Source organism: Cololabis saira, chromosome 1 (genome assembly GCF_033807715.1).
Source record: "Cololabis saira isolate AMF1-May2022 chromosome 1, fColSai1.1, whole genome shotgun sequence".
NCBI classification, from domain to species: domain Eukaryota; kingdom Metazoa; phylum Chordata; class Actinopteri; order Beloniformes; family Belonidae; genus Cololabis; species Cololabis saira.
In genome coordinates, this window is record NC_084587.1 from 48629255 (window position 1) to 48645192 (window position 15938).

General features: G+C 47.4%; 1 protein-coding gene across 4 annotated transcripts in view; it reads left to right on the forward strand.

Annotated features, from left to right (window-relative positions):
* rptor (regulatory associated protein of MTOR, complex 1) overlaps positions 1-15666 on the forward strand; it is a 199369-nt gene extending 183703 nt beyond the window's left edge. For all 4 annotated transcript variants that reach the window (XM_061725000.1, XM_061725009.1, XM_061725019.1 and 1 more), the window contains 6 exons: positions 5924-6030; positions 8525-8652; positions 10667-10753; positions 10830-10946; positions 12671-12800; positions 15267-15666. In XM_061725000.1, the coding sequence (XP_061580984.1) occupies positions 5924-6030; positions 8525-8652; positions 10667-10753; positions 10830-10946; positions 12671-12800; positions 15267-15335 (638 nt within the window). In that variant the 3' untranslated portion in view covers positions 15336-15666. The remainder of the gene's footprint in view (positions 1-5923; positions 6031-8524; positions 8653-10666; positions 10754-10829; positions 10947-12670; positions 12801-15266) is intronic.
* The last annotated feature ends 272 nt before the right edge of the window (positions 15667-15938 follow it).

Below are 15938 nucleotides of genomic sequence, written 5' to 3' on the forward strand. Positions count from 1 at the left end.
TGATTTCCGTGTGGGTAACTAAGGCGCGCTTGGGCACCTTAAAGGTTTCCTCCGAGGGAGAATTTTCCCCCGTTTTCAGCTTAGCCTTGTCGGTCAGAGCCGAAGAGCGGCCTTTAAAGCTTCAGATCCAGTTGAGCGTGACCCCTCAACCTGCAGTGGATGCTCGCGGCCCAAGGCAGGAAAGATTCAGCTGCTCCAACTGGAAGATAAAAGGGGACAATTTAGGAGTGTGGTTGAAGAGAGTAAACGATGTGAGTCACTGAGAAGAGGGAAGTGTGAGCTGAGTGAATTTACCAACCAAGCAAAGCAAAAATGGTTTTGAAAGTCTCGGGTCTTCTGTGTGTTGCCTTTAAGCGATGAGTCTCTGGCTGTTGGGAGTCATGGTTTTATTAACCTGGGTTTCCACATTGAAAGGCACACAGTGCATCCTTGTTTTAACCCTGAGTGCCTTGCTCCAACACTAATGTTGTTTGAAGTGGGACGTTTTCACCAAACTAAACCGCTTCCTCTCAAATCCCTTCCCTTTTGGTTGAAGTGTCTGTTCCAGAAGCCTCAAAGCTTCAGGCTGTCAGGCCGTGACAGGGGTGACACACGTAAAGATACGTGCACACACACCCACTCCAACGTATGCTCAGTTTAGAATCACCAATTAACCTGACACGCACGTCAGCTCTGGGAGAAACACCTCCCAGTGGCGGGGAGCGCTCCCCGGAGAAGCCTCAGCTGACGTTTGAACCAGAAACCTTCTTCCTCTGAGCCGACAGAAGAGATGATTACTGTAAATGTATTCTGAAATGCACAGAAGTGGTACTGTCGCATTCATTTCTCCTTACCAAACATCTCTGTCGCCTCATCCTGCTCGATGTTTCACAGAATAAATGCAGACTAGGACACTCGGGCGTTAGGAGTATGCAACAGGTTTACCTGTCGTGTGTGTTGTGAGGAGGAGGGAGTTGACTGAGGACTTAGTCAAGGTCAAGTGCATTCAAGCTGGTCGTTCCAAGGAGGACGTTCTGACTTGTGGGAGGGGTTAAGTCAGGGTCGTGGGGTAATAGAAATGGTAGTGCTCTGGGTTTTTGTTGTTTCTGGGTTGTTGTTTGTTTTGTTTTTTTTAAATCAATGCATGTGACTTCTACCAGAAATGGCTTACCCTGCCTTTAAAGCGCCAATCTTCAAGAGCAGCCTGAGCGAGGTCAGATAAGCCGTTAAACATCTGCAAAGCTGCAAACATCCCAGCCCTGGCATGATAGCAGTTGGGCTGTTGGGTCCTGTATGTGAGCGGTTCTGTAAGGCAGACGCCTGAGGCCAAGCTTTAGGTTAGACCTCAAACCTCTTCAGGAGCCAAAAGAAGTCCAATTGTCTTATATTTAAAAGTGTAAAGGGACCTGCTAGAAAACTACCGTGTTTGACTGGAAAACAAACTCTAACTCCAAAACAACAGTCAGCCAAAGTGAAACCTTCATCAGGAGCCCGAACAGAGCTCCGAGAGCTTCATGTAGAAGAGAGAAAGACCTGTAGGAACTTTTTAGGAGACTTTGGCGCATTGAGTGCAGGAACACCTAAAACTCTAATCCGAAAAGAAAATATGGGGCACGTGATGATAATTTAAAGGGGACCTATTATGGCCTATTTATAATACCTATACCTATAATACCTATTTTAAACAGGCCTTGAATGTCTTAAAAACATGTTTTGATGGTTTTTGCTAAATAAATTAGAAATTCAGCCTCTGAGGAATGCCATTTATTTATTTATTTTTTTTGCACTTACAAACATACAAGCATCGAGAAAAAAAAGCAGTAATAAATCAAAGTTAAAATGTGCAGGAAAGAATGAATCCTGACTTATAAGCGACCCTCCCCTCTTAAACCTACAATAATTATAATTAACACTTTACACCCCCCCCCCCATCCCTACCCAAAATGCCTTTATCTTCCCATTCTCTAACCTCATTATCTATGCGGGATTCTGAGTGGGCGGGGCTATGATAATGAGGCTCTGTGCTGATTGGCTGCCTGAATGACGCGATACACCGCTATGAAAAAATGGTGGAAGCTCCGGCCGGCCAGAGTTAGTTGTGTGTGTGGTTTCACGCATCGGAGGCCAACCTATGTAAATCGCTCCCGTCGTTACGTAAAGGATGGGATCAGAATCTTATTGGCTCGTAGATCCACATCAGACTGGACGGCTCATCCGGGCGGCTGTACAGACACTGCAGAATTTGGTTTCTTTCCTCCTTCTCTGAGTTGGAAGGCTGAGGGGAGACCACTTTATATATGTTAAAGCAAGAGAAAACCTGTTTTTCATAATAGGTCCCCTTTAATATAATAGGGCTACTATATATTCTCTATGATAAACAAAAACCAAATCCTAATTGGACTCTGAAGATTCTCGGGGAACCATGATCTGGACATCTGAGTTCCTCCAGAAACATGAGCTGGTTGGGCTGAAAGGTCCTGAGCTCGTGTTCACCGCTGACTGAGACAGTTTGAGCAAAAACCTCCTGGTTCTTTGTCTCCTAAACATGATCAGGCCTCTTAGTCGCACCTGGAGACGTTACAAACGGCCACAAACGTGCTCCAGGCCCAACATCTTCTTTATTTTCTTCACTATTTAAGTCTTTGCAAGCTCATTTTCATTCGTTCATATATTTATCATGTGACCTTTACTGCAAGTATTCAGGAAAAGTCGTCAGTTCTCAGTAAGAAAGATGTGTCGATAAATCATTTCTTGTAATATGCTTCAAAGGTCAAGAATGTACGTCCAACCTCAGCCCCGTCCTCCGCCAACATGTCTCATGCCTCTGAATTCATTTGTAACACCGTAAAGACGGCACATCAGCAGTGAGTGTGTGAAACAAACTGGAAGGTTAATCCATCCGTGTTTAGGATGAGAGTCACGCGCGGGGATGGTTCGCTCTGTGCTGAGTCAGCTGAAGATCCCGTGTGTTGTAAACTCCAAGGATTTCTCATCAGCGCAGCGCGTAGGGCGCCATCATGGCGCATAAAGAAAGATTAAAAGTGTCTCACTCACAGTAAAGTTTGATGATTGTTCCTGGGTTATTGTTGAGGAAAGCTGCGCTCCTCCGTGCCGTTGTAACCCAGATTCACTCTGCCGAGCTGGCATCTTCAAAGGGAATGCCGCGCGTCTCCTCACAGCTTGCGTCTTCTGAAGCAGCGTTCCCTGCAGACGTCTGCGGCGTGAGCGGCCCGATGACGTCACGGGGGTGGGGGGGGGGGCATCACAGCCTCCACGTGGGGCTGGGCGTTTTCAGGCAATCCGGGGCGGGTGACGCAGGCAGGGATCGGTGGAAGACGGTCACGACTCACGAAGGCGGATAAATCACATGTTCACTGCTGTGAAGCCCCGGGAAGAGAGAAGCCCCGACTCTCTGCACTTCAGACGTTTGTGGAGGGAGCCAGGCGGGTTGAGAAGACAGAAAATAAAAATAAAAAACCCGGAGGAAGTCTGTCAGAGAGGAAAGAAAGTATGATGTGATGAGTTTCTATTGGACCAAAAAACCTTACAGACTATAGATTATTTGTGCATCTTTGTTTAAAACAATCTTGTGGGAGAAATGTGCCATCAATCTCACTGAAAATGGAAATATTTTCTAAAATAAATATATATATATATATATATATATATATATATATATATATATATATATATATATATATATATATATATATACACATACATACATACATACATACATACATACATACATACATACATACATACATACATACATACATATATACTGTACACACATATGGGTGGGTGGATGGATGGGTAGATCTATAGAGAGAGATGCTCTGAGGAAGTCATTATGTGAAAAGTAGGAATGTAAATGTTATTTGACTGGAGTACATTTCTGGCATGTTTTTCTTTCTCCAGATTGATTAAAAAAAACTTGAGATTCTCTCAAAGAAAATGGTTTTTTTTTTTTGGTTTTTTTTTAGTCTTAAAACCTTCAGTTTTAAAAGTGAGCATTAAGCATCTTTGTGAGCCTCAGACGAGACATAATTGTTTTTCTTTAGCTGTAATTGTACATTCCACCCTTATCTTCATCAATATTGGAGAATTTAAAAAGCTCGGGCGTATCCGTCAGCGTGAAAGAGAGCTGGGCGTATGTTGCAGCAGCTGTCGGGGTTAGTTTGATGTAAAGCTGACGTTGCCAGGGTGGAGCACTTGTCTGTCTGTAGTTCGTTTGCAGCCCCTGCGCTGCTCCAGAAAGACTCCCGATAACGTGACCTTCACCTTTAAAACCGCGCTCGTCGTCTGTGTGCCAGCGTTGTCTTGCTGGTGACTTACTGTGAAAAGCTCTCAGACTTCTACAGTTTACTTACCCACACTGACCAAAGGGATCAGCCTTTCTGCAGCTTCACAGTTGACAGTTCAGTCCATCTTTGTCTTTGATCAAACCCCCCCCCTCTCTTTTGTCCAGTGAGGGCTTCGTTTTAATGCACACGCCGTGTTTTCAGTGTTGATACAGAACGTTTCTGTGTACAGTACTCAAGCTGACTTTGAAGAGCTACCATGTTTAAGTTAATTATGAATTTGGGGACCAGCATGAATCCTGGTGTAGCTGTAAGAACGAGAAGGTCCCGTAGACCACGGACCTGGGTTTCTAAGACGTCCAGATCCATCTCTGGTGCCCCAAAACAGTTCAAACCTGCACTCGGTCTTGGTGACGGACAGAAAGGCAGACAAATCTACAGAATCTAAAGGAATTTATGAAAACCACATTGCTACAATGAAATAACGCCCAGCTGGTGAAACCCCCCCACCCTCCGCTGCAAAGATGAAGCCTAAGGTCCCGAATCTGCACTGAGACTGCGACGCAATGTTGGCTCATTCTATTTAATGACTTAAAACAAGTTGATTAGTAAGAGAGCGCCGATCCCAGGAGCAGGGAGTGAGAATGACATTACAGAAGGCCGTTATTAAAAGTCATCAGCCTCAAGACTCTGTGGTGACTTTCAGAAAGACTGAAACCCTAAAAGTGATGCAAAAGTGTGCAAGGCAGTCCGGAAATATTGTTTAAGTCAATGACCTTTCGTGTCCAAGGAACGCACACAAAACTGATGAATAGTAATGAATAACACCGATACGGGTTATTATGGATTATTCTACAGACGTATGGAGGCAAAAAACAAAGAGAGCGCTAAATGAACGCGTTCAAACACATAAAGCATTGTTGATCCCGCGTGCACTCGTGAGGCGGAGGGTGGTGCAGGCGAGGCCTCCGACTGCCGTCTCTGAGCCGGCGGGTTTATGGACCTCTGCTCGCTAGATTCCTGCTGCGACTGCTCACAAACGAAGGTCCTCGCCGTCTTCAGCTTCTCACTCGCGTCACATCTGCCTCATGAACGCTAGAATGCGCTGGCGGCCCGGGTCCAGGGCCGGCGTTTGCACCTCCCAGGGGTCGTGAAGTTTGTAGAGTCTGAAACTTTTATGAGGAAACGCCTCCTCGGTAGCCGTGACTGACATCTGATCTAATAAAACCACATAGGTTTTTCTGTTTATTTTCCTTTTGGTATATTTATGAGTAGCACGCTGGTGCAGGGAGCTGTCGCACTCGTCGCTCACTTGCCCCGCTGCATGTGACAGCGAGAGGCGTCTGAAATGTGCAACAGCTTGCGTGGGTCGCGTGTGGGGGGAAGAACACATGCTGCTGCGCCTTCAGCAGCTGTGTTTGTGCATGCAGGTGCCACGGCCCATTTTACATTGAATTAAATGCTTTAAAAACAACTCATTAAAACAGCACCGCACATATTGGGAGCTAATTATTGGGAGTATTTTAGTTTTTCATGTAATTGTGATTTAAAAAGCCGCCTTCTGTGGTGGTGATGGTAAATGATGGTGGTGTGTGTGTGGTTGGTTTGGGTTTGTGAAGCCGGGGTGTTGTGTGTTGCAGGAGCGGGGATGGTGGTGGACTGGGAGCAGGAGACGGGTCTGCTCATGACGTCTGGAGACGTCCGCGTCATCAGGATCTGGGACACTGACCGAGAGATGAAGGTCCAGGTACTCGCAGCCTCTCGTCACATCTTCTCATTGCACGTAGTCTTGTTGACCTTCTCCTAGTGTCCAAAGTTGGACATTGTATCCACATTTAAACTTTTACATTAATATACTTTCTGCACAGTAAAGAGGTCTGGAAGTTGTGGCTCATCCTAGATTCTTAATCCTACCCAGAACCTGGCTAAAAGCTGCTTGTCCATCAATCTGCTCCTTAACCGGTGATTCTCAGGCGTTTGGTGGCGAGGACTCGGGGGACGGTCCTCCAGTACAGGAGTCACCGATGTCGACCTTTGTAGGGTTGAGAGAAGGAGGAACCTGGAAAAAGTTAAAAAATGTGCCTAAAAATGTGATGAAATTCAAGTCGGAGCGTCTTCTGCTGCGCTTCAGCTCGCGACCTCCGTCCCGAAGAGCTGTAGACGTCTCAGTTTTCATTGCCTGTCTGTGAAGGGTGGACATGAGAAGAGATTGATGGTGGATAAAAACCCACAAAAACCTGCGTTGACTTGGAACAGTAAAATAAGCAGGTATGAACAGTTCCTGGACTTTCCTCCAGTAACTTCTCCCATGTCCCCAGGTCAGTAAGTCACAGTATTAGGCCACATTTTGGGGGCCCAAGGTACAAAAAGATGTCTTCAGATTGAGCTGGAGGTTGAAAGGAAACGAAGAGATGATCCTGGCAGCAGGTTCCTGATAATTTGGAGAAACCTGACGGGCACCGTTCAGAGATCACCGGGACGTAGCTGCCGGGGCGGAGCAGACGTTTCAGGAGACGTGGCGGTGAAGCCTTCACCCGTTAACTTCTGCTGTGATGGGTTGTTGGAGGTGAAAAAGTGGATTTTAAGGTTCTTCAATTAAATAAAAGGAGCTCAGACTCATGCAGACCCCTTTATACACCTCAGTAACAACAGAGGCTTTTCCTTCAGTCTGAACATGTTTGATGGAATCGTCGTAGATAAAAGTGCCCCCGCCCCCCCAGACCTGTCAGTATCTTGCTACGAACAACGAAGGAGGCTCAGTCAGTGCTGGTGTAGCACCGTCAGCCTCACCTGCTGTTACTTTACTGGGAGCTCTTCATCAGTCTGTCCTGACAGAGAGAGCTGAGCCGGGAGGAGATGCTCGCCTGGGCTCACTAACCGTCGTCATCCTGAGAACAAGATCCCAGATACAACTATTATGGCGCTTTTAAGCCTGAATTATGGTTCTGAGTCAACCCAACGCAGAGCACACGCCGTCACCGTGACGCCGTCGTGAACCCTTCGGACTTCTCCGTCACTCCATTTCGCCGCGGTGCAGTACCCCCCCTGACCGCTAGTTAACTATCTTTTCCTGAATGGTTTATCCAAGAGATAACAACTATTGTGCAAAAAACCAAAACAAAACAAATTACACATACACGAAGAAAAGAGCTGCTTCAAACCGGAAACCGGAAATGCGTTGCTTCCAAGTGAACCAATCACAGCCCTCTCGTCTGCGTGTGGTCTGCGTCGACGCGTAGCACACGCCGTAGGCACGGCGTCGTTTTGACGCAGAACCATAACTCAAGCTTTAGAGATGACATTCAGCCTCGGGGTCAGCTTCACCGTCTGGGGTTGCCAGGTCTGGAGTTGTTGCTCCTCCACGTCAGAGGAGCCCGTGGAGGTCTGAGTAGGACGGATCCTGGCCTCCCTCAGGATTTCAGGTTTGTCCACCAGGGTGGAAATGCTAAGGAGCCTCGGGACCCGCGGGAGCAGGAGGTGGCCAGGTGGTGGGGGGTTTGGGGGGGGCTGGGCCTCTTGTTCAGGCTCAGGACGCACATCTGGATAAGTGGAAGTTGATGGATGGACAAACACGCGTTGCCTTCTCTGTTTGCAGTATTACCCTACTAACGGTTGGTTTGTGAGAGTGTAATTAGAGAGAAGGCTCTCGGGGGGCTGGACCCGGGTCTGTTACTACAGCTGGTTAACGGAGCGGTCGGTGCCAGGAGCATCCTGAGACCGGAGACGCCGCTCAAACTCCTACTAATGCCACAAGGTCACACACATGTATCAGATGATTCCAGTTTAGAGAAACTAGAACCAGTAGAAGTACAAGAACACTAATCTATCAACTGGTTCAATCATCCGGAGTCGGTGGGTTTGTTCTGAAACGTGACAACAATCTTGTTGGTGAGAGCGGCATTAAAGCGTAATGAGTCCGGTTGACTGCTGCAGCGCTTCGTCTCCTGGGATGTGGGACACGCCGGGGCCATTAGCGGCCTCTCCGCTTCTTTACATATTTAATGAAGCTCGCTGTGCTAATTATTGTCATGATGGATGGACTTAATACAGGTACAAGCGGCCGCGATCCCCGCGGCGGCATATTGACGCAGTCCTGCTTCAAATGAGCTGCACATGATGGATGGTTACCTGCTCAGGCCTCCGCCGCAGCGTGTTTACGTGTGTGTGTGCGTGTGTGTGCTTGTGTGTGTGTGTGTGTGTGTGTGTGTGTGTGTGTGTGTGTGTGCTTGTGTTCGTGCCAGGACATCCCGACCGGCGCTGACAGCTGTGTGACCAGCCTGTCCTGCGACTCCCAGCGCTCGCTCATCGCTGCAGGTCTGGGCGACGGATCCGTGCGCGTCTTCGATCGCAGAATGGGCCCTAACGAAAGGTAAAGCGCTGCCTCCCTCCCTTCCTCCCTCTCTCACACTCATCCGCCGCGCAGCTTCTCCCCTCATCATTTTCTCATCACTTTAGATTGATTTTGAATTTATGATTTAATTTCCCCCGAACTGTTTTACTTTAACTGTCCCACCTTTATTTAAACACACACCCGAACAGTCAGCGGCTCCGGCGGACATTAACGGGGCCTTCCATTATTCACCTCTGCGATCTATATTATACATGAAGCGGCGTAAATCTCCCCGCGGGGTCGCCGCTTCTTTAATGGGCCGTGGCGACGCTGCGTCTTCCCCTCGCTGAAACATTATTGTAGGCTCGGCCCCCAAGGGGCAAAACAAAGCATTTAAATAAAGCAGCGGCTCATAAATCCTTAAATAAAGTCAACTTAATAGTTCCCTTCAACTCCACTGTATTTATGGAGCTCAAATGTAACTCAAAGTGCTTCACAGGACTGAGAACTAGTCCAGACGGGAAGCTGATTGACATTTAATGTTTGTTTTTTTGTTTTTTAAAGAGTGAAAAAATATCATTAGTATTAGAAGCAGAATAGATGCGTAATGGTTAATGTTTTAGAGGAAGCCAAAGGACAAAGTTGCATGTTAGAAGTTGTCAGCGTCAGCACAGACGTGCAGCCGGTCCGTCCTGGGTGTCTCCCGTGTCGGTCCTGCAGGTTCTGGAGCCACGAGGAACAAGGAGATCCTGCTCAAAACTGCAACTTTAAATCTGCGTCTAACTTTAACTTGGACTCGTGAGGAGCAGCCAGGACTCTGCAGCGCCGCAGGTCCCGCGGGAGGTTCCCAGGGAGGAACATCTGCCGGGATGAATCCCCTGAGATCAGGCCACAGCTGGACGTCACCGAAGGTGGAGGAGGAATTTCTCAGTTCTGGTAGAAATGTGCTGAACGTCCTCCTACACGGTTGGGGCTCAGGTTCTGAACTCCAAGCCTCTCCTGTGAGGACGCAGTTGCTGCTCGGCTCCAGAAACATCCTTTATGTGTTCACCTCAGGGCAGGGCGGGATCTTCCTCAGCCCTGGTGTCACGCTGCCCCCTGGTGGCCCCCGCCTGCACTGCATGTCAGTCACAGGTGTGCTAGAAATACCGGCTGAAAGGAGAGAGGCCCAGATTAAAAGGGCTAAAGTGTCAAAGGGGATAGAGGGAGCGTCGGTTCATCACATGTCAAGATGCAGATGTGCAAGGTTTCCGTTGAGATGGCCTGACATTAAGATGATACGCTCCCACACCGACTACATCAACATGGAGTCTCCCATCCCATCAGCCGCCTCCAGTTACACTGACCTCAAATCCCATGACCTCACACTAAAGACGTGACTTTGTTCTCACAAATTCAGGAAGACTGGGTCAGATCACAACCGAATAATCCCCAAACCGTAGTCTTTGATCAGTTTGAGAAGTGACTTTTTCATGTTTTATGCTCAGATAACAGAAAGGAGTGACAAAGATCTTGTGAAATATGTGCACATTAGTCATAATTAAATATTATTCTACACTACCGAGGGTGTTTCTAGCTGGAAGAGATGACAGGGAGGACCTGTGTGCGTATGTTCTCGTATTTATTCATATTTACCCGTGGAGCCCCGGCTATCTGCTCAAAGATAAATAAATGTCTACCAACGCCACAAAAGCTGCGTTTATGGTCGTAAAGAAGATTTTTCAGCTTTGGAAATTCCCCACAACTCCAGGAAGGAAGGACTGGATTACCGGCATGATTGAAATGGCTTTGTACGGGAACCCAAACCCAAAGACTGTGGGATCATTTCTAACCGCGTGTTTTGTGTTGCTGAATATTTTTAACTGACTGTTAGAAAATACTGTTTCTGCTTGCTGAACAATGAAATTCTCGATTTCAAAAGTAAAATGTTAGAACGTTCATAGGGTTCTCGGGAGGAGAAATGAGGACTCACACTCAGGGAGGTTCATGTTTATCGGGTTGTGGTTCTGCTTCCCTGTCGTGGTTCTAACCGGACCTTGTCTGTCTCCTGCAGCCGCGTGATGACGTACCGGGAGCACGGAGCCTGGGTGGTCAAAGCCCACCTGCAGAAGGAGACAGACGGCCACATCATCAGCGTCAGGTAGGCCCTCACGTCCCGCTAGCTCTCACACGCCGCCCCGCTCGCCTGTACTGACCGCCGCGCTTCCTCCCGCCAGCGTCAACGGGGACGTGCGCTTCTTCGAGCCCCGGATGCCGGACTCCGTCAACGTGCTGCAGACCGTGAAGGGACTGACGGCGCTGGACATCCACCCACAGGCCAACCTCTTCGCCTGGTGAGTCCGTCCACGAGACGCGGGAGGACGCAGGGAGACGCGGAGAGACACGGGGAGAAACCTTCGCCTGGTCTCCCTGGAGAGACCCGGTGCACATGAATTACAGCCCTCCGGTTTGAGTCCGGTGTTGCTTTGTAAACACAGAACAAGTCAACATCAGACAAACCTTTATCACCACGCCGTTACTCATTTAACAAAAATGAAGCCAAAAGAACAACGAAAATTATGACTAAATATCGTTGTCAAAGAACCTTTTATCACCTGAGGAAAACGAGACAAGACACAACGAAAAATGCTATAATGCAATATCATAGACGAATAATAACGAGACTAAAATGTAGATTACAAAAAAAACACTCTGCTAAAATGTGTCTTCATTTTCGTTGACCAAAACGGGACGAGACGAAATGTTCTAACAAAGATCCTTAATGTCCATGTTTTCAGTAGTTTCCTCTGGTTCAGTTCTGCTGGGTGACGTTAGTCCTCAATCCCAGTCGCTGCAGCGGGGAATCAGATCCAGAAGATGCAGCTGCAGAGTTAGAGGCTGATGCCGTTAACGCAGAGCTCTAGGTTCAATTCAAATTAAAAACAAAGTTACATAGAAAAACGCGGGGATCTTCTCCCTGGGCTGAGAGAAGAAGAAAAGACCATCTTTGGATACACTTTCCTACATAGACGTGGAAAAGAAAACCCAATGTGTCGTCGAAAAAAAAAAGATGGGGAGAAATGCATAAAAATAAATATGTTGTAAACTCAAATTAGAGTTTTCTGTATCTGGAATGAATGAATTCTTGAGTCTATAAGGTAACAATAATATAATAATGAGATAACCTTTTATGAATTTTAAAATGGGTTTGGTTAAATACAATCTTTGACTAAAACTAGACTAAAATGTCATCATTTTTTTCCGACTAAAATGAGACTAAAATGGTCCTGGACAATTCTGAATAAAATGCTCAGACTTTTAGTCGACTGAACTTGACACGACTAAAAGGAGAATGAACGTGACTGAAACTAATAAAAACTAAAATGATAGCTGGACCCAAAGACTAGACTAAAACTAAAATTGAAACAAAACAACACTAGAAGTGGGCAATACTGAGTACCCCTGAGGTTCAGTATCTAGTAAATCATCTAGGAGAAACAAGCTGAAGTAGCCACTTCCTGCCACGGGTTCCTGCCAGGACGAGCTCCCTCCGTCACCCCATCCCTTAATGTTTCAGTCGTCCTGGTGGGAGTTTGCTGACCCACGCTCCACCGCTGCTGCTGCTTGTTTTCCCTTCATTTCTGAAACAATTGTTAAAGTTTGTTTCTGAATAATCTTCCTGACCTTAGAAAGTTATCTCCAGGGTGTTTACGTGATTGTTAGTAAATGATTCAGTGGTCTTATATGTGGAGATGTGCAGCAAGACTTCCCTCCTATAAGACCTCTGCTCACGTCTTTCCCCTCTGGCGTTGGGTTAACCCACGCGTGACCTGCTTCTATGGAGATCTCCACCCTGATCCGTCCACCGACACGTACCGGTTTCATCCTGTGGAAACACGAAAAGGGAACCTTTTCTCTGATTTATTCCCCAATAATAAAAGGATGGTCAAATATGTTTATCTGAGGGTGAATATCCCATAATCCCTCCTGCTGCAGACATGTTCGGGATTGACCGGACTTTAGTGTATGTAGGTCCTGTTGAACCATAATCACCCTCCCTCTCCCTCTCTCTCTCCAGCGGGTCCATGAACCAGTTCATCGCCGTCTACAACGCCAACGGTGACGTGATCAGCAACATCAAGTACTACGACGGCTTCATGGGCCAAAGAATCGGAGCCATCAGCTGTCTAGCCTTCCATCCCCACTGGGTAAAACTGGACCTTTAATGATGTCTAAGATCCTGAACCTGACTGTATTCTTCAGTATCTGTTGTCCTGGAGGCTCAGAGACTCTGTTAGATACTCTTTATAGCTCACAAATATACTCACCTGCCACTTTCTGAAGTACAGCGGGTACAGGTTCCCCGGGCAGTCCCGGGACACCTGATAAATGTGTCAATGTAATGAAGTAAAAATACAATATAACCTCAGAATCGTCAATAATCAGCCCCTCTGAGAATAATATTCCATAAATCTGGTCCAAACGGTCTTATTTGAAGCACAAATATCTGCCAGATGGGTGAGAAAAAGGAGGAAATGCAGATATGAAAATGGAGCCGCTTAGAGTTTTATTTTGAAGGCCAAGGCTCCTCGCGTGCTCTCTGCAGAAAACATCTCCTCCTGAAGGTCACAGATGTTGTTCTGAATTTCTCCTGCATTGATGCTGCCGTCGCAGACGCGTGAACGACCTTGTCCAAGGTCACCTGTTCGTCCTCATCCATCACAGAGCCCGGCGTTGGTGACTAGTGACGATGGGCCTTTTCATCTTTCATCCCTTCAGACAGGAATATGTGGAGGACTGAATCCTTCTGAGCAGAGCTGAGGTTTCCCCCCCGTGGTTGTCGGTCTCAGGCGCCTCCGAGCCCAGAGACACCAGGCTTCATCTCCGTAAAGCTCTAAACACATCCTGACAGCGTCTGGAGATTCTCTGCCCGTCTTTTTATTCTAATAGTATCATTTCAGGGAAGCTGCTTTTGTGCAAAATCATCACAACTGTCACCTGCTGATGGAGCAGGTGTGAAGTAACAGGGTTTTATTACTTCCTGGAAACATCTTAATTCCCTTACCTCCTTGTTCTTGCAGTATTTAGCAGAACTGAAAAGCAAAACATCAAACTACAGTGGAGAAGAGGAGATATCCCCTGCGTATATGATCGGAACCGGCATGAAAGTCATCGTAAACTCAGTGATCAGCATTTTCCAAACCCTCCCAATTTATATATATATATATATATATATATATATATATATATATATATATATATATATATATATATATATATATATATATATATATATATTTCATTGTCTAAGTGAATGGACATCATGGTGAAGGCTCCAGGCTGCTGGTCGGCCTCCAGCCGGAGCCGGCACTTAACCAAATACTAGTTTGAACTGTCGTTTGATTGGAGCTGGATGACGTGTTTATGACTGAGTTGTGTCACCAGTTCAGCAGGAACATCTTTGATCACGTAGAACCGCGTTAATGACGATGGCGTCGTTCCAACGCAACTCAACTCAACTTCCTTTTATTGCCACACGGCTAGGCCGGTGGAATTAGTTTGACGGTGCAGGTGGTAGCTGCAACAATACACCACAGCAGTACAAAAGACAGACCGTTTTCGAGAGGAAAAAGACAGTGTCATAACAATTGCAGACAAAACTGGACAAGACCACCGAAATAGGACAAGGAATTAAGCGTTAAGTAGTCGTACGGCCGAGGGAAAGAAAGAGTCATTGTATCTCTTGTTCCTTTTACCCAGTGACTTATAAATAATCCTCCTCTGGGAGCGGAGGCGCTTAAACAGATAGCTAGCAGGGTGTGAGGGGTCCTCAATTATTTTAGTTGCCCGTGTGATGGTGTGGTGTTTGTAAAGGGAGTCCAGTGTGGGGAGTTCATGTTTAGTGATTTTGGAAGCCCTTTTAATGATCCTGTGCAGTCTGTGTAGTGTATGTTTGGATGTATTGCCGTACCATATGGTGATTGATAAACACAGAATATGTTGAATTATGGCAGTGTAGAATTGGACCATTAAATTGTGCCTGGATGCTGAGCAGCTCCTCTGTAACCCGGTGTTCTTCAGTGTTTGGCACTGTTGCCCCGGTGGCCCGCGCCGAGACCTCTCCCACTCCCGCTAATCTGCTCCGTAGATCGGAGCTCGGCCCCGGCCTCCGCGGCGCTGCCTCTCATCTGCAATGACTCTCCCGAGGAAGCGCTCGCTCAGGGAGTGTACTTCCTGCCTTTGATGCGATCTGGGGCTTCTCCTCGCCCGCCCCGCCCCGGCCGGCTCTGCCATCTTTCTGCGCTGTCAGCTGTCTTTCCGCTCTCTGCCACCTATTTGAGTTTGTTAAACAGTGGCTTCCTGGTCTCCGGCGTTATCTCCAGTCGTTAGCTCTTCATCTGCCACTGATGAGCTCCAGCCCCGACTCCCAAAATACACTCGCTACGCTGCACAATGTAAATAAAGACAGGATGCGGGTGGAAAACCTATTTTCATTCTGTTTGAACTTCTTGGAAATCGGAGCGCGGAGTCGCTCGGCGCTACGTACATGCGAGTGGAGGAATCCAGTCTCGGAAGGTCTGGGTTGCTCTGGTCAGCGTTGATGTTTCCCCTCCAGATGTGCAGATCTCCTTCCCCAGCCCGGGTTTCTAACTGTCCTCTGTTTCCTCCTCCAGCCCCACCTGGCCGTCGGCAGCAACGACTACTACATGTCCATCTACTCTGCAGAGAAGCGGCTTAGATAACACACCAGCATCCTCCACCCCCGCCCCGCCCCGCCCCCACACCAACACACCTGACTTCTGACCCTGAGCCTCAAGCACCGGGATGTAAATGATGTTTTTCTTGTACATAATGCAATTTACCACCGTGAATGTTCCAGTGATGGCTGCTGACAGAATCTCCTGCTACAGACGACTCTATATGTGTAGATATATACATATATATATTATTATCATTATAATTGTTTATTCATATTCTTATTATGAAGCTAATGATTGTAGACTTGGCTGTGCTGAGGAGTGTGTGTGTGTGTGTGTGTGTGTGCGTGTGTGTGTGTGCGTGTGCGTGCGTGCGTGCGTGCGTGCGTGTGTGTGTGTGCGTGTGTGTTGAAATAGCAGAAAGGAGGTTCTGTTTCAAAGACGTGGTACCCAGCGATCACTGCGGCTCCTCTCCGCCCCACGGCGACCGTCACTACCTGAATGAACTCTGACCTTGTCCGCATGTGTTCAGAGCTGCAGGAACCCGGGCCGGCCTCTCCGCCGGACACCGGCTCCTTTGTAATTTAATTTTAATGACCTACTCAGCCAGAGGACGCTGAGTCCGGCAGGTTTTCTGGCCCTGCCGGC